The sequence below is a fragment of the Garra rufa genome, chromosome 15 (genome assembly GCF_049309525.1).
Source record: "Garra rufa chromosome 15, GarRuf1.0, whole genome shotgun sequence".
NCBI classification, from domain to species: Eukaryota; Metazoa; Chordata; class Actinopteri; order Cypriniformes; family Cyprinidae; genus Garra; species Garra rufa.
The window spans coordinates 40,520,967-40,545,610 of NC_133375.1; the positions used below are offsets into that span (position 1 = coordinate 40,520,967).

The 24,644-nt window shown below is 31.0% G+C and overlaps 1 protein-coding gene across 1 annotated transcript in view; it reads left to right on the forward strand.

Moving 5' to 3' along the window:
- Window positions 1-22,847, forward strand: part of cux2b (cut-like homeobox 2b) — a 168,875-nt gene extending 146,028 nt beyond the window's left edge. The window contains exons 5-16 of the mRNA XM_073819893.1: window positions 2,488-2,619; window positions 3,352-3,490; window positions 5,329-5,405; window positions 5,492-5,558; window positions 11,635-11,683; window positions 14,397-14,501; window positions 14,770-14,958; window positions 17,953-18,011; window positions 18,092-18,140; window positions 18,403-18,502; window positions 20,151-20,799; window positions 22,697-22,847. Coding sequence (XP_073675994.1) covers window positions 2,488-2,619; window positions 3,352-3,490; window positions 5,329-5,405; window positions 5,492-5,558; window positions 11,635-11,683; window positions 14,397-14,501; window positions 14,770-14,958; window positions 17,953-18,011; window positions 18,092-18,140; window positions 18,403-18,502; window positions 20,151-20,799; window positions 22,697-22,847 — 1,766 coding nt within the window. The remainder of the gene's footprint in view (window positions 1-2,487; window positions 2,620-3,351; window positions 3,491-5,328; window positions 5,406-5,491; window positions 5,559-11,634; window positions 11,684-14,396; window positions 14,502-14,769; window positions 14,959-17,952; window positions 18,012-18,091; window positions 18,141-18,402; window positions 18,503-20,150; window positions 20,800-22,696) is intronic.
- Window positions 22,848-24,644: the final 1,797 nt, after the last annotated feature.

Genomic DNA, 24,644 nt, shown 5'->3' on the forward strand with positions numbered 1-24,644 from the left:
CAAAGGATCACCCTCTCCTCGTGTGCCCGAGGGCCGAGGAGCCTTGAGGTCGAGCTCACCGTCCTCGTGGGTCTGCGGACCGAGGACTTCCCACACCATCTGTCCGCCGAGTGCTAGACAGTGGTCATTCGGTCCCTCTTGTTCTGGCTAACTCCCAGACAAAGGACTAAGACTCTGCGTGTGCCTGAGGGCCGTGGAGTACCTCTCGTTCTGGCTGGCGACCAGACAGAGGAAGACTACCATTCCTCGTGTGCCCGAGGGCCGAGGACTACAGGGCCTTCTTGTCCGCGTAATGCTAGACAAGGGCTCTCTCTTTTTCCACCCTGGTTGAGCAGACACTCGCAGGGCTCGGTAATTATGGGGGCGTTGGTAGTCTCGTTCCCCATAGCGTTCCTGACGCGGCTCGAGTTCCCGGAAGGGAACGTCTCGGGTTACGTATGTAACCTTAGTTCCCTGAGGGAACGAGACGCCGCGTCTCGGACCATAATTCCCGCACCCTGCGGCGCTCGCTTCATTCCTAAAGAGCTGCCGCCGGCTTCAAACGCACGTGCTTTATACTTCCTGGTCGGTGACGTCACCGCGCCTGTGACGTCACCCCCGTCATTTCATTGGTTGTTATACACAGTTCAGAGTGCGGCCCGCCAATGGCGTTCCCCATAGCGTTCCTGACGCGGCGTCTCGTTCCCTCAGGGAACTAAGGTTACATACGTAACCCGAGACGTTTTTATCTTACAATACTAGCGGAAAAAAGTCAGAATTGCAAGTTTTTATAACAATTCTTAGAAAAAAAGTCAGAATTGTGAGTTTTTATCTCACAATACTGAGAAAAAAAGTCAGAATTGTGAGATATAAATTCAAATTTGCAAAAAAACAAACAAAAAAACTCAGAATTCCAAGATTTTATCTCACAATACTGAGGAAAAAAAGTCAGAACTGTGAGTTTTTAATCACAGTACTAAGAAAAAAAGTCAGAATTGTGTTTTTATCACACAATATTGAGAAAAATTCAGAATTGCGAGAAAAAAACTCAGAATTGAGAGTTTTTATCAGACAATACTGAGAAAAATTCAGAATTGCGGGAAAAAAAGTCAGAATTGTGAGATATAAACTCAAAATTGCGGGAAAAAACTTTTTTTTTCACAGTGCTGAGAAAAAAGTCAGAATTGTGAGTTTTTATCTCACCATACTGAGTAAAAAAGTCAGAATTGTAAGAAAAAGTAATAATTGTAAGATATAAACTGACATATCCGACATTTCTGACATTTTTTATCACACAATACTGAGGAAAAAAGAATTGTGAGAAAAAAGTCAGAATTGTGAGATGTAAACACATTTGCAAGAAAAAAGTCAATCGAACTGGTGACCTTTGGGTTACAAACCTGACTCTCTTACCATTAGGCCTCAATGTGGGGCAGAATGTGAGTTTTTATCTCACCATACTGAATAAAAAAGTCAGAATTGTGGGCTATAAACTCACATTTGCAAGAAAAAAAAAGTCAGAATTGCAAGAAAAAGGTCAGAATTATGAGATATGAGCTGACATTTGTAAGAAAAAAAGTCAGAATTGTGAGATAGAAACGCACATTTGTGAGAAAAAAAATTTATCTTGCAATTTTGACAACAAATTTTTAGAATTGCAAAATATAAACTTGCATTTGCAAGGAAAAAGTCAAAATTGTGAGTTTTTATCTCAAAATAATGTCCAAAAAAGTTTTGCAAGATGAAGAGATGCGGAAATGGGCTTACGCAGTTCAATTCATATTTGTTTATTAATAATAATAATAATAGTTTAAATGAATAAAAACTGTAGACTGTAAATTTTACAAAAAATATTATTATATTATTTGATCTTTTTTTAGTATTATATTATTCAGTTAAATTTAATAAGAACTGTAGAAAGTGTAAAGGTCTGTTCAAATTGACCATTGCTCTGAAAATTCACAAGCAAAGGCCAAAAGGAATCTGCGGACAAGGAATAAGTTCCCTACGCAGATTTTGTTTGTGTTCAAGTTGGTTGCACAAATTTGCCACATTGACCAGAAAGCAGCTTATTTCTAAAGTGATTTCTGTGTGAGAAGTGCTTCATGAATTGCTAAACTATGGACCTCGTTCCATTAAGTGAGGCTGTGAGGGACTGAAGTGCGTTCAGTGGATTGAACTACTGTTTAACAACATACAGATTGTTTAGCTGATGAAACATCTGTCTGAAAGAAACGTTCAGAGTGGACAAAACTCCATAAAACATTTTTAAAAGTGTAATTTGCAAAAATGAAGCAATCTAGGGTCTTTATACAGAGCATGCCATTGTAAAAACTGCAAGTCCGTCCCTCACAGCTTGTTTTCATAGGCGTTAAATTCAATATGACATCTAAACTGACTAAGGTGTACTGACAACTGACAACTGACCTTTCTTTGCCCGTGAATTTTCGCTGAATTTTCACAAATGTGACCGTGCACTAAAGTAGCTTTGTATCTCTGTGTGTACAGATCCGGCTCCGCTGCTGCAGGCCACACAGGAGCGTCTGGCAGAACTTCAGCGTTCGACTCCTGACGGTGACGCTCTGGTCACAGAAATCTCTGAGCACTGGAGAAAACACCTGGAGTGCCTTGACAAAGCAGGTCAGAGTCTAAAACGCACTAGAAACTATAACACAATGCTCTCACATACACACAGTGTTCTTTACCAGTGTTGGGGAAAGTTACTTTTAAAAGTAATGCACTACAATATTAAGTTACTCTCTAAAAAAGTAACTAATTACGTTACTTAGTTACTTTTTATGGAAAGGAATGCGTTACGTTACTTTTGCGTTACCTTTTAAATCTGGGCAGGGCTTGCTCGTTTGTTTTTTATATAAAAAATTATATTTTTGGCAAATGTAAAAGCCTTTTTATACCAAAAGCCTCAGGCTTAGAGAAAAGTTCATGTCTGTACAGTAGACCGCAGAAGAAAAAATGTCAACTCTTCAGGAATAAAAAAGGAAAACAAAAGTTAGATTATCTTGAATAATTTTTGTTTATTAGTATGGATGAATTGGATCATCGAAGGTCGGCAGCAAAGACATCGGTTAATAAAATGGGGTTGAAAACATAAAGGATATTTGTATTAGTTAACACATTTAATTATTGCAGGTTTACATTGAATTTCACTATTTTTATTCATTTTGAGGAATACTGTATCTGTTTTTTTATTTCATAAATATAATATTATAAATCTTACTGACCCCAAACTTTTGAGCGGTATTTTATAGTGTGAATTAAAATCTAATCTGAACACTAACTGTTAGGTTGCACTTGTTATTCCAAAGTAAAGGTGGACTGATTACAATGTATATTTTAATTAATTGTGTTTAGAACACACAGAGGAGGGGCCTGTAACCGTGGCGACGGGGGAGGCGTCGTCACAGCCGGCCCACATGATGACGCCAAACAGCACACAGAACGTCCAGGATGGAGACGGCCCGCTCCAAAATCACCAGGACCCACAGGAAGGGTACGAGCTGACACAGAACTAGTGATTTGACACAAAATTTACTGCATACTATATGCTCTATATCTATAGATCTGTCTGTCTAGTTCCGTAAGTGCTGTTCATTTGGCATAGCAGCAAAATTTTTTTGGATTAAATAAATAAATAAATAATTATATATATATATATATATATATATATATATACATATATATACATATATATAATATATTATATTATACTTTGCAAAAAAAAAGGCCTTATTGAATATTGTTATGAAAATTATGAAATTATGAAAAAATTACATATGTGTATATATATATATATATATATATATATATATATATATATATATATATGTAAAAAATAACATAATTTGTCTCATTCAGGTTCATTACAAAAGTAAGTTCAACTCTTCAGCAATATAAAAAAAGGAAAACAAATGTTAGATTATCTTGAATAATTTTTGCTTATTAGTATGGATGAATTGGATCATCGAAGGTCGGCAGCAAAGATATTGGTTAATAAAATGGGGTTAAAAACATAAAGGATATTTGTATTATTTAACATATTTAATTATTGCAGGTTTACATTGAATTTCACTATTTTTATTCATTTTGAGGAATACTGTATCTGTTTTTTTATTTCTCTCAACATGGGAGAACAGGAGAGCTTTTAATCAAAAAAAGTAACTCAGATATTTTCTTGTCAATTAAAAAGTAATGCGTTACTTTACTAGTTACTTGGGAAAAGTATTATTATTAAAATAATAAATAATAAATAAATAAATAATTATATATATATTTTTTTTCTTTTTTTTTGCATAAAAATTTAGTGCATTGCCTTATTGAATATTGTTATGAAAATTATGAAATTATGAAAAAGTTACATATATGTGTGTGTGTGTGTGTGTGTGTGTGTGTGTATGTTTATATTTATATATATATATATATATATATATATATATATATATATATATATATATATGTATAAAGTGTAAAAAATAACATAATTTGTCTCATTCAGGTTCATTACATTATGGGATACCACACTTAAAATTATATTTAAAAAAACTTTGTTATTATTAGTTTTATTTATTAAGTTCTATATTTTTTTAATTTTTTTATATTTTAATCACATGTTGTGTGAAAATGTCACAAATTGTGACTGAAAATTTTAAATTATGAAAAAAAGTTTAAATTTTTGTATATAAAGTGTAAAAGACCCATGAGTGATATGCACCTAATTTTTCTCATTCAGGTGCATTGCATTATGGGTACCACACCTAAAATTATATTTAAAAAAACACTTAATTTTTTTTATTAGTTATGATTTTTTTTTATTAAATTCTATATATATATTTTACAGTTTTAATTAAATTTGGTGTAAAAATGTTAAAAATTGTGAAAAAATGCACATAATTTGTCTCAGTTGAGTGCATTGCCTTATGGGATATTGCATTTAAATGAATTAATAAATACATTAAAAAATAAATTATAAAATTTAAATATATTTAACTATATGTCTATATATTTTGTATTTTTATTTTAATCAAACAGTCAAATTTTGTGCTTATGTTTAGAATTGGGCCATATGCAGATAATTTGTCTTTGCTGAGTGCATTGCATTATGGGATACCACACCTAAAATAAATATTTAAAAAATAATTATTTACACACTGTGTGCTCTTTCGTATACTTGTATTTTTACATATGTATGCTACTGTATACATCTCTGAATAAGACGCTTAGCAGAAATCAGCTGTGGGTTTCCGGAGATCCATTCAAGGGCTTCATAATTTCTCTGCGGGGGTTTCAGTCACTTCCTGTTCTGATCTCTCCTCTGTCTCGCCGTTTCCACAGGGAGGAACATGAATCAGACGTTACGCTGCCTGTCAGACTGGGCCAGGCTGAGGACCGGATCAAAGCGCTTCAGTCATGTAAGATCCCTATCAAAAAGTGAGGGCATACGAGGCTTGATATGAGGTCAGAGGTCAATAATGGCTCCCGTTTCTCTGTCTCACAGCGCTCAACTCGGCTCGAACGGAGCTGCAGGAGCTGAGGTGTAAATACGACAAAGAAATGGCGGAAAAGTAAGACGCTTATTTACTGTGGCCATATAATGCTGATGTTTGTTGTATTCTCTGATGTTCATTTCCTGTTCATGTGATTTCATCTCAAACTACATGTTTGGTTTGTCATTTCACAAGACACAACAAAAACAGAGCGTCTTTCTTCCCTTCTGTTGCTTTTGTCAAACATGGTGACTTACTGATGGTTTACTCACATAAAAACTGCATTTCCATTCAAGTATCATCCAAAATTGAGCCTTTTTGATCCTGGTTAAGGGTTTCAAGTTAGTTTTCTACCTGACCTGAGCTTGAACACACTTTTTTTTTATGCATAACCTGCCTAACCAGCTGACAAGTGTCCAAAAATGTTTTTGTAGCTTTTTTTCTCCTCAGTAGGATTGATTTGGGTTTCTACAGTTTGTAATTAAAAATGTATAATTTACAAAATGTAATAATTTAAAAATAAATATTATTTATAAAAAATATTATATGTAAGAATTTAATTGTAATTGTTTTAAATTAAAAAAGGAATTTTATTCTCATTATATGCATGTTTAATTCAGTGAGTTGTGATTAGATGGCATATCAGCAAAAAAAAAATTATATTAAAATTAGTTTTTATTAATTATATATACTACTGTTCAAAAGTTCGATTTTTTAAATATTTTTTTAAAGAAGTCTCTTATGCTCATCAAAGATTCATTTATTTGATCAAAAATACAGGAAAAAGTAATGTTATGAAATATTATTGCAATTTAAAATAACAGTTCTCTATTTTAATATACTTTAAAATATAATTTATTTTTGTAATGCAAAGCTCAATTTTCAACATTTCAGATTTTTTGATGAATAAAAAGTTAAAAAGAACAACATTAAAAAATCTTACTGATCCCAAACATTTGAACTGAGATATATATATATTTAAATATAATAAAAATAAATAAATATACAATTGAAATATAATAAAAATACTTAAAATACATATATATATATATATAAAAACCTACTTATAAATTGTATTTATTTATTTATTTGTTTGTTTACTTATTTTTTATTTGAATGCAACTCATTTTGTGGCCATATGCACACTCCTCTGAGATTTTATTTGATGTATTTTTTATTCTAATTTTCTGTGAAAACTTTGACTGCAGATTTTGACTGCATTGCATCATGGGACACAGCAATCTCATACAGTGTACAGTGTTACACACTTTTGTTTACATGTATGTCTTCAGCTGATGCTTTTAGCCAAAGCGACTTACAAACCAGGAACTTTTGGTCTAAGAACCAACAAGGTCAGGTCACAAGGTTTCATTAACAGGCCATTTTCGGTGCATGTTTAACCCAACTGAAAGACCTTTAATAGATTTTTCCCATAAAGCTCACCACAGTCGTCTATGTTCCTAGATTACACCTCAAATAAATCTGTTCGTTTCTGTTCGTCTGTCCAATTTTCACTCACTTCTCTATTTGCGACCGCTGATGATCCGATCTGCGGCAGACCGAGAAACCTAAAGGCCCGTGCGGCTGGTGAGCGCTCTGAACGGTCCTCTCCTCAGACTAAATTTCTCTGATTGTGCTCTTAAAGCGAATCTCGTCTTGTATATAATTGAGAAGGTATCTTTGTTTAGCGCAACCTCAGAGACTCACATGTTTAATCAATCTTTCACTCCTCTTTATTCCGCTGCCTCTCCACCTTTTGAAAATCAACTCCCTGATGGCTGAGAGGAAACTGTTGAACTTCAAACAAACCTTATGAATAATCTCCCCGAGACGCTATTCAAATGAGAGTTGTCTGATTGTGCCGAGCGCGAGCGCGTGTGTGTGGGCATGTTGGGATACGATGATGCCGAACGCAGCGCTAGATAAGATATGACTCACTCGACTCTAATGACAGCAAACCTTGCATTTTACTGACTTCAGTGACTCCCTTAAGAACTTCTGAACTTGTGTTCATTTATTTATTTCTTCTGTTTGTGCTTTACGAGCTTTCTCTAGAGAAAAGGACACTTTTTAGGCAGATCTATGTGTAAATACTGGAGTAGCTTATCCTTTGCGTTCGGTAAGGTTTCTGCACTGTGATTTTAAATGGCAGTGCGTTTAGCGATTTATGATATTCATATCTAACAAAAGTGTTTCCTGAATTTCAGTGATGGTAAAAGCAACACTGATTTCTCATCTTTCTCTTGCATCGTCTTCACTTGCTGCACTCAAAAACATGCATCACAACCAGTGTAGTCTGATTAATGAATCTTAAGGCCTTTCCACACTAAGTGCAATGCGAAAACACGAGGCGAATTGCTGACGAACAGCGCGAACCGATTGCTTGCCTTCTGCTAATTCACGCCTCTGTGCTAGGTGCCGTCGACCAACAATGCATTATGTATCTTGTATATTAGTGCTTGATTTTGGCAAAAATCATAATCACAATTATTTTGGTCAATATTGTTATCATGATAATTTTACACGATTATGACTGGATCCAAAACTTTATATTAGTGATTAACTTAAAGATAGCAATACAACAGAAAAAAAGTGCTTAAAAAAATACTGAATACTTTTATGCAAGTCTAAAGTAGTCTAACAATACTACAGAAATCGAATGTAATTATTTGAATGTAAAATAAAACAGCGTCTTCACTGTAATAATTAAATATGCTTTGTTCTTATTAATACTACAAAAGTCCTTCATTCAAGAGCAGTAAGTGATTTTTCTCTTTGTGTTTTTACGTTTTATTAATATTAATCACAGAGACGGCAGAAGGAATATTATTTGTTGCCGCTTTAAGATATACTTAAAAGCTGTTACACACGTATTATCATTCTCAACTGTTTATGTTCATTTAAGACATAACTGACAAGGGTTTACATGAATAATCACCAAGCGCCTCATTTTGAAATATTTTTGTCTGTATTTGACCTTTAAGGCGCGCACCTTGAGTTAAAAGATAACTTCACAAATCCGTGTTCTGCTCCGTCTCTGAGTGCCTACACAGAACAGGGCGAGTTCTCATTCTCGCTTTTAAAAACACAATATCAAAGAAACGTTAATAAATTAAGCACGTCCCATTTTACGAAAGTCAAGTCACATGATTTTGCTGATTTGCATGTGAAATTGTGCATTTATGGAGGAGCGAAAGCACACCACTGGAAAGAGGGCAGAATGGGGCGCAATAATCATTTCATCTCGATTACTGCATTTTCATGATCGTTTAATGGCAAAATCGAAATTTCTATTAATTACACAGCCCTAGAATGATTTTACATCGTCCGCTGCTCAATATACAGCATTAACTTAAGATAAATAAAGTTTGGTTCTACGTGACAAACACAAACTATCTATAATGCTTACAAGAAAACATCTTAAAATATAAATAGAAGTACAATTAGCATCATGCCACATTTGAATATTGATAACACCACACTGCTTATCAGAAACATCCTTTATTGTTTTAAAAATACCATGAGCTGCATACAAAACGGATACAGAAAATTTATCATATATAATATATAATATAACATAATCATATGTCTGTTTGCTTTCATATTTCATGTGTAGAACAATAAAAAATGTTTACTTTTTTAATATGTGACCCTGGACCACAAAACCAGTCATAAGGTTAAATTGGACAAAACTGAGATTTATACATCATATGAAAGCTCAATAAGCTTTCTATTGATGTATGGTTTGTTATGATAGGACAATATTTGACTGAGATACATCTATTTGAAATCAGAAATCTGAAGATGCAAAAAAATCAAAAAGACTGAGAAAATCACCTTTAAAGTTGTCCAAATTAGGTTCTTAACAATGCATATTACAAATCAAAAATTACATTTGATATGTTTACAGTAGGAATTTTACAAAAAATCTTCATGGAACATGAACTTTGCTTAATTTCTTAATGATTTTTGGCATAAAAGAAAAATCTAAAATTTTGACCCATACAGTGTATTTTTGGCTATTGCTACAAATATACCCCAGCGACTTGAGACTGGTTTTGTGGTCCAGGGTCACATATGAAGATCTAGAGGGTGAACGCGCTCTGACTCATATATATAACAATCACGCATGTGGAAGAAAACGGACAGTGTTCTTCTCCAGATTACATAATTCAGTGTAGAATTAATAGAAATTATATTAAGAACTTGTGAGAATAACCATCTGTTCTCAGATGCAATGATAACAAGAGCGCATCCTCTTCTCTCTCAGAATACTCTTCTTCTGTGTTCGTTTACACTGGTTTTCGAAACAGCGCCAACACTCTTGTCCTTTTGTGCAACAGCAGCTTCTCCAGGCACATGATGTAAAGCTCAAATCTTATTGGATGGCTGTGTTTTCGATTTGCGAAACTAAAAAGATTCGTCGGACTGGTTGTTAAAAAAACATTCGCTTTTTCAGTGCACGAATGTTTGCGGTCCATGAAGCACTCATAGGAATCTGTTGTTTTATTCCAGCGCGTTTCACTTTTTTCACACTCAGTGTGGAAAGGCCTTTAGGGTGTGTTCACACTTGTCATTGGTTTGATTAAAACTAACTCTGGTGCAATTGCTCTGTTAGTGCGGTTCATTTGAGTAAGTGTGAACGCTGCCATCCGAACCCTTGTGCGCACCAAACAAGCGGGCCGAGACCACTAAAAAGATGGGTCTTGGTCCGCTTCCAAATTGACTCTGGTGCAGTTTGAATCAAATACTGTATGAATGCAACAAGGACCAAATACTTCTAAACGAACCAAAAACAGGAAGTAATGACTAGATGCAACGCTATGGGACATGATTTCAAGAAGGTAACAAAAGGTGTATCCAAAACAAAATGAGCCAGTGTGAACGCTAAGTGGACCAGGACCAAATGTATAATTTTTCCTTTTTGGTCCGGATTAAATAAACCAAATGAACCGAACCCTTAAAAAACAGTTTTTATTATTTAATCGCTCAAATTGAATCTCAAACTCAAAGTTGGAGTCAGTTTGAATCAGTCCGATGAATCGTTCACATAATAAACACATAATTCATACATGATTCACTGAAGCCTTGACTTTCATTAGTGTCTCACTAAAAATGATGCAAGAAATGTTATTTACTGTGGTTTGTGAGACTTTAAGTTTACACATGACAACACATTTTTAGAAATGTATACATTTTATTAAAATTTAAAAAATACTAAAAACATTTACATGTATGTATATAATCTAATATTATACGATATATAAGTATAATATAATATTATATAACATAATTCTATAATATTTTCCATTTATGTATGTACATAAAATTTCACTAAAATAAACAATATTTGTATTTTTTTCTTTTAATTAAAAGTAATTAAATTTACACTAGAACGCACTATTCTAGTTTTCATTAATAGTTCTTATTTTAATATATTACATTTGTATTTTAATTTGTTTAAAGTAAGTTTGTTGTGTGTTTTTGTTATTTGTGCTTTTTTTAATTTTTACAGTTTTATTTCAGTTTTAGTTTAACTAAATGTATTTTTTATTATTTTATTTTATTTTATTTGAATACATATGAATACATATATATATGTGTGTGTAAATATTTCTTAAGAATATATAAAGTTTTTATTTTGGATGCAATTAATCTTTGTTGATTTGTTGATTTGACAGCACTATTTTATTTATTTGTTTATTTTATTTCAGTTACCATTATGTCCAGTAGCCATTGTTTTTTTTGTTTTTGTTTTTTAAAGGTTTAGTAATTTTGTTGTGTGTTTTTGTTATGTTTAGTTATTTTATTTTTATTTTATTTTTATTTATTTTTTACATTTTCAGTTTTTGCTTTAGTTATTTTAGTGCATTTTAGGTTTTTTTGTTTTTTTTGTAGGTTTAGTTTTATTTTTATTTTATTATAATGACCCTGTATCAAGGGTATGTTAACTAGCTAATAGTTATGTTAGTTAACATTGTTGACTGCTTGTTATTTAATCCTTTGTGTCACTTGTCAAACTCATTTCAGAACAACCTCCGAACTAAACATGACTCTCTGTGCATTTTCTTAGCAGCATGAATGTGTGTGTAATTGCATGTAAGCATTAAACGTGATGGCGGATGATGTTTAACGTGTGGTTTGTATCTTCCAGAGTGGAGGAGATGGGCGCGCTAATGGCGAACCTGGAGAAGGCCAACCAGGTGAGTGCGGTGCCCTCCTCTCAGCCTCTGATTGAGACGGCGCGTCGTGAAGATAATCACCTTCGTAATCAAGCTTTGAGTTTAATTAGACGCCCCTGCAGCCCCTCTTCCTCCCCCACCACTCTCGTCGTCCTCGCTCTCGCAGGCCCGTGATTAGCCGGCGCTCTTTCCCATGGTGCCGCGCGAGCGGCGGAGGACAGGAGAGAGAGAGAGAGAGAGAGAGAGAGAGAGAGAGATGGATGCTGAGAGACGAGAGCGATGTGGCGAACGAGGAGGGCTGTTAGTTACCTCATTGCGCTGATTGCTTCCTTTTTTTCCACTGTGATTTGCTTTTTCTCCCTTCGCCAGCAGCTCTTAGATAAATGATTCGAAAATGAGTCATTAATTAGCAGGCCGAGTGTGACAGAGCAGGTAAACAGTTTGAGAAGAAAGTGCCTGCAAGTAAACACGCGCCTCAGCAGAACGGAGGCAGACGCGCTCGCTCTCGCTGTTTTACCTGCGGATGTTGCGCGGCACCTGGAAATCTCCTCTGATTGGGTTTTCGAGGGCGTTCTGGCTCCGTTCGGCCTGATTGTACATTTGATTCTGGATCTCTGGGAACGTTTGGCCCTGATTTGTATTGATGCTTAAACTGACTTCCCAGTATTTTACCGCACGCTGCCCTGAAACTAGAAAGTCTGCAATAAAAGTGGCAGAAAGAACACTTACGGCACCAGGGTTGTTGTAGTTATCTAAAACTACATCCCATAAAAAGATTTTTTGTTATTTTAAATATTCCTTAACTGCAATAAAATAAAATATTTATAAAACTTATTTTTTTTTTAATTTATTTTTTTTTTATTTAGTTTAACTTGATGTTCTAAAAGACCTAAACGGAAATAAAAATTAATTAAAAAAAAACTGTATAAGAATATATATTTTTTAAAATGACAAAAAATTACAATTGCACAAAATAAAATGACAAAAAAACACACCATAGAATTACTAAAACTTTAACTAAAATATAAACAAAAATGCATACAAAAATGATACAAAATACAAAAATGTAAAAAATCGTAAAAAAATTTGTTATTTGAAATAAGCTTTAACTGAAATAAAATAAAATATTTGCAAAAATTAATTTCTTTTAACTAATATCTTATTTTAATATAGTTTACCTTGATGTACCAAAAGACCTAAAAAAAATGGAATTAAAATTAATTTTAAAAAAAACTTTATAAGCATATTTATTTTTTTAAATGATAAAAAAATTACAATTACAAAAAATAAAATGACAAAAAAAAACACACCACAGAATTACTAAAACTTTAACTAAAATATAAACGAAAATGTATACAAAAATAATACAAAATACCAAAATTTTAAAATCTAAATGTGTAATACATCCTGCAATAAAAGTGGCTGTAAAAGACACTTATGGCACCATAAGAGTTATTATAGTTTACTAAAACTACAACCATAAAAAATGTTTTTATTTGAAATAAGCTTTAACTAAATAAAATATTTACAAAACTTAATTTCTTTTAACTAATTCATTTAAATTTAGTTTAACTTGATGTACTAAAAGACTTTAAAAAACTAAAACTGTAACTAAAATGTAAACGAAAATGCATACAAAATTATACAAAATACAAAAATTAAAAAATCTAAATGTGTAACACAGTCTGCGATAAAAGTGGTTATTATAGTTAACTAAAACTACAACCATAAAAAACATTTTTGCTATTTGAAATAAAAGAAATGTTAACTGAAATAAAAAATATTTATATTTTTCTGATTTTTTTCTCATTTTAATTTAGTTTCAGGTGTACTAAAATAAATAAAAACTGAAAAAAAAAAATATATATATATATATATATATATATATATATATATAAAACTATAGACATTTAAAAATAATAATAATAAAAATGCACTACAGAATCACTAAAACTTTAACAAAAATTAAAAAAAATGGAAAATATAAAAATAAAACATGTATGTGTGTATATTAAAAGTGGCCAAAAATACCCTTACAGCACCATAAATAAATGTTTACTGAAATAGAGTATTTAAAAGCTTAAAAGTTTTTTTTTTATTTTAGTTTAACCTGATGTGCTAAAATAACTAAAATGAAAAATAAATTAACTAAAAAAATTTAGGAAAATTTTAGGAAAAACGGTCCCTAATAATGTTTTTGTAAAATGATATTTAAATGCTTAGATTTGTGATTAAAGTAGCTTTAAAACATATAATGCAATGCAACACAATGATGATTGAGAGATGAACAAATAAACATTACTCAAAAGCTTGATGATCATATGTGATACTCACTTTTGAACCTGATTTTACTAAAATGATAATCAAGTAAAGCCAAGTTGCTTATTCAACTTATTGTATAATATTGCGAACAATATGAAAGTTATTCTTACATTTAGGGCTACTTCATAAAAATCAGTAAAGATTTAACAGCAAAAAGACATGTGAAGTACTAGCTGAAGGTGGACATTTGTATAATTACACTAAAAGACTTTTACATGCTAAAACGGTCTAAACTATCAATTGATGACAGAAGGAATGTAATAGATTGTGTGCAGAAATGTGAACATCAAAGTCTCAATGAACTCTTCCATCAAGTCTAGCTCAAGTGTCTAAACATTTTTGGGGTCACTGCACACACAAGAGGGATCTTCAGCTCTTCTAAAGTTTCCCAAACTTGTGTGTTTGATGGCAGAGAGCGGATCAGGCCCAGAGGGAGGTGGAGCGGCTGAGGGAGCAGCTCGCCGGCACTCAGAGCACTTCTAAAGGGACCGGCCCATCAGAGGACCGACCCAAAGAGGTAAGAACGAGTCTCTCTTTTAGATGAAAGCCGGGCGACTGCAAATTGCCACCTTAACACGTCCAATCTGCTGTGGGAGGAAATGATCAGTTGCTCCCACGCCACTGGAACCTCATTAGTGGCTCTTTGAGGCGCAGTGATTATAGGAAGCCAGAGAGCAGGAGCCCATTTTGAAGTTGAAAAGACAGTTTCATGTCGGGCCGTGCCACTCCCCGTCCCCCTGATCTGCTCATCGCCCTCCTTTCATTTGCCGTCTCAGGAGAGGGAGCGCGAGGAACGAGACGAGACTTCGCTGTCCCGGCTGGAGGCCGTGCTGTTCTCCAAGGACAGAGAGATCCTACGACTGCTCGAGAACGTCCAGAGACTCCAGTTCACCTTACAGGAAGTCCAGGACTCCTCGGCCAATCAGATCGCAGAGCTGGAACGGCAGCTGGCCTATAAGTCAGAAGCTATAGAGGTGAGAGTGCATTATTTTAGGTGTAATATGTGACCCTGGACCACAAAACTTAAGTAGCAAAGTCTTAAGTAGCAATAGCCAATAATACATTGTATGGGTCAAAAGTATAAAAAAAAAATGTTATGCCAAAAATCATTCGGTTATTAAGTAAAGATCATGTTCCATGAAAATATTTTGTAAAATTCCTTCCATAAATATATCAAAACTAAATTTTTGATTAAAAATGTATAAAAAAAAACAATATATACATATTTAAAAAAAATGACAAAAAAACACCTCAGGATTACTAAAACTTAAAATATAAATGAAAATGCATAAATAAATGTTAACTGAAATAAAATTATATTGTAGTGGTGGGCATAGATTAATTTTTTTAATCTAGATTAATCTCACTGTAATCTATATATATATATATATATATATATATATATATATATATTTATTTATTTTTTATTTTTTTCAGTTTCTTACTCATTTAAATTTAGTATCAGATGTACTAAAATTAAACTGAAGAAAATAAATATTTAAAAAACTATATAAACATTAAAAAAACAAATGAAAATGACAAAAATGCACCACAAAATGACTAAAACAGAGTTTTTTTAGTTAACTAAAACTACAATTTAAAAAAATGTTATGTGAAATGAAATGTGAAAATGAAATATTTTTTTAGCCATAATATGTGACCCTGGACCACAAAACCAGTCTTAAGTAGCTAAAAATACAGCGTATGGGTCAAAATGATCAAATTTTCATCTTTGCCAAAAATCATTAGGACATTAAATAAAGATCATGTTCCATGAAGATATATTGTACACTTCCTACCGTAAATATATTAAGACTTAATTGTTGATTAGTAATATGCATTGCTAAGAACGTCATTTGCACAGCTTTTAAAGGCGATTTTCTCAATATTTAGATTTTTTTGCACCCTCAGATTCTAGATTTTCAAATAGTTGTATCTCGGCCAAACATTGTCCTATCCTAACAAAAACCATCAATTGAAAGCTGATTTATTGACCATTATGACTGGTTTTGTGGTCTAGGGTCACATATGAGGTCAGGATTGTTATAGTTTAAAAGTATGTAACTCAAAAAAGTCTATGTAACTTGGCTGCAAATTTGTTTTAAAGCGGCACACTTGCACATTTTCACATATTTTTGGCTGATTTTGAATATGCTTCCAGCTGCAAATAAGAGTGTCACATGTATTTGCATATATGCATAGTATTCTCAGCTTCATTTAACACATTTTACCTTGTTTACATTTGCTTTTATTCAAAGCAACTTACACTGCATCTAAAAATCCACCTTTGCAAAAAACAGCATTAACAAACATAAACTGTTTTTTTTTAAGAAATGAATATTTACCAAGTATGCATTGACTTGATTAAATAGGACAGTAAATATATTTATAGTGTTAGAAAATGCTGTTCTTTTGAAATTTCTAAAAAAAAAAATGTATCACAGTTTCCACAAAAATTTGAACTGTTTTCAACATTGATAATAAGCAGATAATTGAAAATTGACCAGCAAATTAGCATATTAAAATAATTTCTGAAGGGTCATGTGACACTTAAGACTGCAGTAATGATGCCCAAAATTCAGCTTTGCATCACAGGAATAAATTACAATTTAAAATATATTCACATAGAAACACTTATTTTAATTGTAATAATATTTCACAATTTTACATTTTTTTTTCTGTATTTTTGATCAAATAAATACAGCCTTGGTGAGCAGAAGAGGTTTCTTTCAAAAACATAAAATCAAACAAACTCCAAAATTTGAACAGTAGTGTGTGTTTAAAGCATAATTTTGATTTTATAATAAACCAAACAAATCTGACTTACTCTACCAGTCAAAAGTTTTGATTTTTAATTTTTAATGTTCTTTAAGAAGTCTTCTGCTCATCAAGCTTGCAGTTATTTGATCCAAAATACCCCAAAACAGTAATATTGTGCAATATTTTTACTATTTAAAATAACTGCTTTTTAATTGAATATATTTTCCTGTGCTCAAAGCTAAATTTTCAGCATCATTACTCTAGTCTCTATAGTCACATGATCTTTCAGAAATCATTCTAATATGCTGATTTGCTGTTCAAAAAACATTTTTTTACTAAAATAACTAAAACAAAAACTTAAAAATGTGTTTTAAAAAACAATAAAACAACACCACAGAATTACTAAAACTTTAACTAAAATATAAATTAAAATGCATACAAAAATTTTACAGAATGCAAAAATAAAAAATCTAAATGAAAATGCAAAATTTAATGAAAATGGAAAATATAAATTGACCAAATTAATATGAATATAATTTAATATGAATTTTCGTATTCAAAATTGATACAAAAATTTTACAAGAAATACAAAAAATGATAAAATCTAAATATTAAAAAAAAATGAAAAATGAAATAAACATTAACTGAAATAAAATATTTAAAAATATATATTTTTTATTTCAGTTAGTTTCTCATTTTAATTTAGTTTCACTTGATGTACTAAAGTAATTAAAAACTCAAACTTAATTAGAAAAAAACTATAAACTGTATTTAAAAGAACTAATAAAATGACAAAAACACCACAGAATTACTAATTCTTTAACTAAAATGTAATACTTAAAATTAATACTTTTATTTATGCTTTAAATGGATCAAAAGTGAAGATAAAGACATTTATAATGTAACAAAAGATTTCTGTTTCAAATCACAGGAATAAATTATGTTTTAAAATATATACAAATAGAAAGCGGTTATTTTAAATAGTAAAAATATTTCAAAATTTTGCAGTTGTTGCTGTACTTTGGATCAAGTAAATGCAGGCTTGGCGAGCAGAAGAGACTTCTTTAAAAAACATTTCAAATCTTCCTATCCAAAAGCTTTTGACTGGCAGTAGACACTTTACTTTGGTTGTGTTTCCATCGGTCATCTTTCTGGACTAATGATTTTCAGATTACCTATAATTAACATCTTGATTTGTGTCTTCACAGACCTTGGAGGCCAAACTACAATCCCAGATGGACTATGAAGAGATCAAAACAGAACTCAGGTGAGATTTTGCAGGAAAACCTATAAAGATGATGCACGATGATGGTGTACGTTGTTAACTTATCGTTGTGTCTCCTGCAGCATCCTGAAAGCCATGAAACTGGCATCGGCCAACGGCGGTTCATCCCAGGTGAGTGAATCAAGTGTTATTCCTGCAGCGCTTTAGGGTTGTTTAACAGTCCTGAGTTATATTGACATATAATTACGGACCCTCTCAAAGTTCTCCACCAAAAACAGTTGCCTGCATCTGTCAATGAGGAAACGCCACAGCGATCCGTGTGAACGCCTCACTAGCGTCATCCATAATGTAGATCTGCATCGATCATGGGACTTTAACTGTGTGTGTGTGTGTGTGTGTGTGTGTGTGTGTGTGTGTGTGTGTGTGTGCGCAGGAATCGGCCAAAACTGCTGAGGCTCTGCTGCTGGACAAAGACGCCTTTCTGCCCTCTCACAAATTTCTTGTGGATAAAGTCAGAGTGTTACACAACAACGGTAAGGAAGTGTCTGTTTATGTTCTCGGATGTGCCAACAAACTTCTTCCTTCCATATTTGAAGTACCTTGGACAATAAACTAAAACCATACTTGAAATAAACATTAAATGAGAATATACTTCAGCTAATTGCCAAAGCAACATCTCTCGTTTTCATTTAGTTTAACTTGTAGTAAAAAATTGAAATAGAAATGAATAAAAACTATACAGATATATTTATTAATAATAATAATAATAATAATAATAATAATAATAATTCAATATTATACAATATACTATAAGTCAATTAATATTAATTTAAAAGATAAATAATTAAAATTAAAATTAATGATTAACTTAACATTGCACATATTTTTGATTAATTATGCTAAATTAATTATTATTATTATTGTTATTAATACTTTATAATATATAATTATTAACTCCTAACATAACCTAGCATTACATGACAATATAGCTGACACTTTAAATATATTGTTTTTTATTCCAGTTTTATGTATTATTTATGTATTATATACATATAATACATAATATATATATATTGTGTGTGCGTATATATATATATATATATATATATATATATATATATATATATATATATATACATACATATTTTTGTTTAATGATGCAAAATTGTATAAATAACTATATTTATTTTAATAATAATAATAATAATTAATAATACCAATTATTATTATTTAATGATGCTAAATTGTATATTTAACTTTATATTTTAATAATAATAATAATTATTATTATTATTAATTATTGTTATTAATAATAATTGTTAATATAATAATATTTAACAATACTTTTATTTTAATAATAATAATAATAAATAAGACGGTATAATAAAAGTATACAATAAGTCAATTAATATTAACTAATTGTTTTATTAGTTTAATAAAAAATGTATAAATAACTATGTTTTATTTTAATAATAATTATTAATAATAATACAATTATAAAAAAACAAACCAAAAAACTAATAGTATCTCAGTTATATTAAAACAACACTTCCACTTCCTTGGAGTACCATCTAAACACCATGTTACTATTACTAAAATATGGTACTATGGTTAGAGACATCTTGACAACATCACTATACCATGGTACTGCCACAGTATTTTTAAGAAAAAAAAAATTTAGGTGGTAAAATATGTTGTTTAATAATTTCGAAAATGTGTCATGCTTAACATATCAAATATAGAGTTTTTTATTCTAATAATTACTGTTATTATATTTATTTTGTTTATTAAATGTAATTATAATGTGTATATTTTTTATTCTATATTTGATTTGAATAATAATAGTTAAATAAGTCAGTATTATACAATCTACAATGTTGGTTAAAATGAATTATAAATAATAATAAAAAAATTATTAAAATGAATTATAAAATTAATATTAAATATTACAAATATTATAAAACTATATATTTTAATAATTTTATTATTATTTATTATTAATAATAATATTAATAACAATTAATATTGTAATATTTAACAGTACTTCATTATATTTAATACTTCATTTATTTAGCAGCTGTGCAAAACATTTCTGTCACATCAGCAAGATTTAAAATGGCTTTATATCCATAATGATCAGGTTTATTCAATAAACATGTATTTCTTTTCTCTTTGTCTAAGACGAGGGTCACTCTGAGGACTCCATTAAGGACGTGATTCGCCCGGCGGGGTCGTATTCCTCTCCTCCAGGAACTTTGCCAATAGATGGCCGCACTTCCTCCAGCCCAGGACCGCCCAACACTGACACGCCTTCCTCCGCCCACGAACTGCCCCGCCCCTTCTCCGTGTCGCCCTTCTCAGGCGAGAAACTTCCCGGAGAGCAGCTCCTGCAGAAGCAGCTCCTGTCTCCGCTCTTCAAGAAAGACGGCAGCTCCATCATGGCGTTCCCCACCGCCCTCTACGCCGCCAAAGCGGCCCTCATGTCAGCCAATCAGAACGCCTCAATGCCCATCGCCATGGAGACAGGCATGCCGAGCGACCAATCGGAGAGCGGAAGCTCAGGGGGAGGAGACGACGACCAGTTGGACACAGCAGAAATTGCGTTTCAGGTCAAAGAGCAGCTGCTGAAACACAACATCGGTCAGCGTGTGTTTGGCCACTACGTGCTGGGCCTCTCGCAGGGCTCCGTCAGCGAGATTTTGGCTCGACCCAAACCCTGGAGGAAGCTCACCGTCAAGGGCAAAGAGCCTTTCATCAAAATGAAGCAGTTCCTGTCGGATGAGCAGAACATCCTGGCATTACGCACCATCCAGGTTCGCCAGCGAGGTGAGTGGAACGAACCAGTCCAGAGAAACTGCAACATTGTAGGAAATGTCCGCTTTTCAGTCCAAAGAGGCAGTTTGCTTACTGACAAATGCATCACAAACACATTAGTTTGACCACCCTGAAATATATATAGTAGAAACATTTTGACGTCATTACTGTATCACAGTATTTTTATGCTCAACATTTGATGTGGTAAAATTTAATCAAGTAATGCTGAGCTGCATCTTGCTAAACATTTTATATGTAGTTTTTGTTCTATTTTTCTTTTTTATTTATTAATATTTAAGAATATTATTAACTTAATAAATAAAATTTGTACTCATTTGTATATATTTTTTGTTTTATTCTAGATTTTGATAATAATAATTTAATGAAATCCAATTATTAAAATAATAAAAACATTATTAATTTAATTTAAAATTAATTCAAATTCAAATTATATATTTGCTAGACCAACTTCTAATGTATAATATATAAAAGAATTCATATGTATGCAATATATATATATATGTGACCCTGGACCACAAAACCAGTCATAAGGTTAGATTTTACAAAACTGAGATATCACTAAATAAGCTTTCTATTGATCTATGGTTTGTTAGGATAGGACACTATTTGGCCGAGATACATCTATCTGAAAATCTGGAATCTGAGGGTGCAAAAAAATCAAAATACTGAGAAAATCACCTTTAAAGTTGTCCAAATTAAGTTCTTAACAATGCATATTACTAATCAAAAATTACATTTTGATATATTTATAGTAGGGATTTTACAAAAAAATCTTCATGAAACATGATCTTTACTTAATTTCCTAATGATTTTGGGCATAAAAGGAAAATCTATAATTTTGACCCATACCATGTATTTTTGGCTATTGCTACAAATATACCCCAGCGACTTAAGACTGGTTTTGTGGTCCAGGGTCACATATATATTAATGGTTTTTCATAAAAATTTAATCAGTTATTTGTAAGCAGCTAATAGTTATTTGTAACCCTATATTAACAATTCTTTTTAATAATAATTATTATTAACTCTAACATAATATAAATATATTAAAAATCATATAAATAAGCATTCTTATTGATCCATTTTTATAGATAACATTTTTATTAATCAATAAGATTTTACAGTGTGGGGTTCATTTTGATTTACAGTAAATACAGTAATACAGCATGGATTTTCAATCATCATAAAGGCAGTACAGCAAATACGTCGACGATATATAAATATTTTATATTTAAATAATTATTTAAAAATATATTTCTTCTACGCAGTATCATCTTCACGGTAAGAGTATATCTAAAGTATTAAAATAAAAAAATTTAAAATAAATTGAATTAAAACTGTGTGTATATATATATATATATATATATATATATATATAATTTTTTTTTTTTTTTTTGGTGGGGGGGGGGTGAAATATGATCCTGACAAGTTCTTGACAGGTTTCGTGAGAGATCCCAACTAATTTTATCCACCTGCTATTTCCTTCTGATTTGATTGCGCATTATGGAAGTTACAGTAAATGAACTGAACTGTTTAATGTCTTTGACCGATCCCACAGGCCCATCTGACATCCTGAAGATGTCTCATCCCTCTAAACCCCACCGAACCATTTCAGATCCCCAGAGAGAATCGGCCCGGTTTCCTGTACAAGCGTTTCTATGGCTGTATTTGTGCACAGCTTCCGCTTTCCCTCCCAAACCCTGCATTTGTTGTGATGCTCTGAGCTCTGTTTTCTTTCTGGGTTTTGAAAGTAAAGCGTTCCCTCACTCGATGGCAGCTTCTCAAAGGCGGCCATTGATCTAGCAATCAAACGCCAGGCTTTGGAGCCGCTCTCTGATCAGCCGGCCCACTCACCTCACCTCCTCTCTCTCCTTTACCCTCTCCGACAGGAGCATCACTCCTCGCATCCGAACTCCTGAAACTGGGTCAGATGATGCCATCAAGAACATTCTGGAGCAGGCCAAGAAGGAGATCCAGTCACAGAGAGGTGGGTACAAAGACACCAATCCACAGGCAACACACAACAACAACACACAGCTGTAGTCAAACCGCCTTTGATCTGCGCATCTGCGCACATCTGACTCTTATTGGGATTATTTTGCATAATAAGATGCCTGATGTTGTTCGTATCATCTGCTTATTCTTCAAAATTACAAAATAACAACAACAAAAAAAATTCCCCCACAAATATTTGAGGAACTACACTGTGTGACTAGACAGTATATCCTGAGCAAAGTTTATTTGTCTCACCAATTTCTTTTGAACATATATGTAAATAGAACAGTCAGTTTATACATTTCTAAATATATGCTTATATATAGCTGTAACATTTAGTGTGGTGTATATTAAAATAAATTACATTTAAAATAACAAACATTGGCAAAAATACATTTCAAATGTTCTGTAAAATATAAATTATCTTATTATTTTATGTAATGTTGCTTCTGAGGTAATTTTTTTGTTTATTTACATTAAATATTAGCATTAGCATTAAATATTTAAAATAATATTTTTATAATAAAACAAAAAATATATTTGAAGCATAAATACAATTAAAGGATATTCTCAAAAAATATGATATTATTGTTAAATATTAATATATAATTTGCTTATATTGTAAAATTTATTATTTTATTTAGTTTACTATTATATATATATATATATATATATATATTTTTTTTTTTTTTTTTTTTTTTTTTTTAATGTTAATATATAATATAATTTGCTTATATTTTAAGATTTTTAAAAATGAATATTAAATTAGATTTTAATATTTAAAATGTGTTATTAAAATAATTTTTTTATTTGTTATACTTATTTTGTTATAGTACACACATGCTAGTGATAGTTGGCTGTTACAATATTTTTTTAGACAAAATAAATATTTAAATAATTATTTTATTATTCTATCATCAAATACAAAGTATTAATACAGTTAAATACTGTATTACATAAAAAAATTATTATTCATTTCTAATTTGTTTTTATATTCATAAATAATAATTATTCTTCTACACACATGCTGGTGCTAGTTTGGCTGTTACGAGCATCACTTATTTAATATTAATATATAATTTGCTTATATTTTAAGATTCAAATAATTGTAATATTAAATTTTAAATATTTTTATAGATCTAATTTAATATTAGATTTTAATATTTTATATTTTATATTAAAATTGTTTATTATATTGTTTATTATAATATTATTTTTTTATATACACATGCTAGTGTTAGTTTGGCTGATATAATTTTTTTTATTTAATAATATTATAAATACTTTTTTTATTATTGCATCATCAAATACTAAATATTAGCATATATTCTCAAAAATATTATATTATTATTAAATATTAATATTATATATTAAATATTAATATATAATATATAATATAAAATATAAGCATGCATTAGCATGTCTTTTGAAGCATGAATACAATTAAAATGGGTTTAATATCCCAGAAAACAGTACTAATAAAATAACTGTTTGCTTTATTTAATTGTTAATAAAAAATAGTTTTTTTTATATCAATTAAATAATTTAAAATATTTATATTAAAATATTTAAAATTGTATATTAAAATGATTTAATATATTTAGTATATTATTATACTAATTTTTTATACACATACTAGAGTTAGTGTGGCTGTTTGTTTGTTTTTTTATAAAAAATGAAATATTTTAAATATTTAACTTATTTTATTATTGCATCATCAAATACAAAATATTAATATAATTATATAATTATTTACTATTACATAATTATGTAATATTCATTTAGTATTTGTTTTGATTTTCATAAATAATAATTTGTCTTTACCCACTTGTGCTAGTTTGGCTG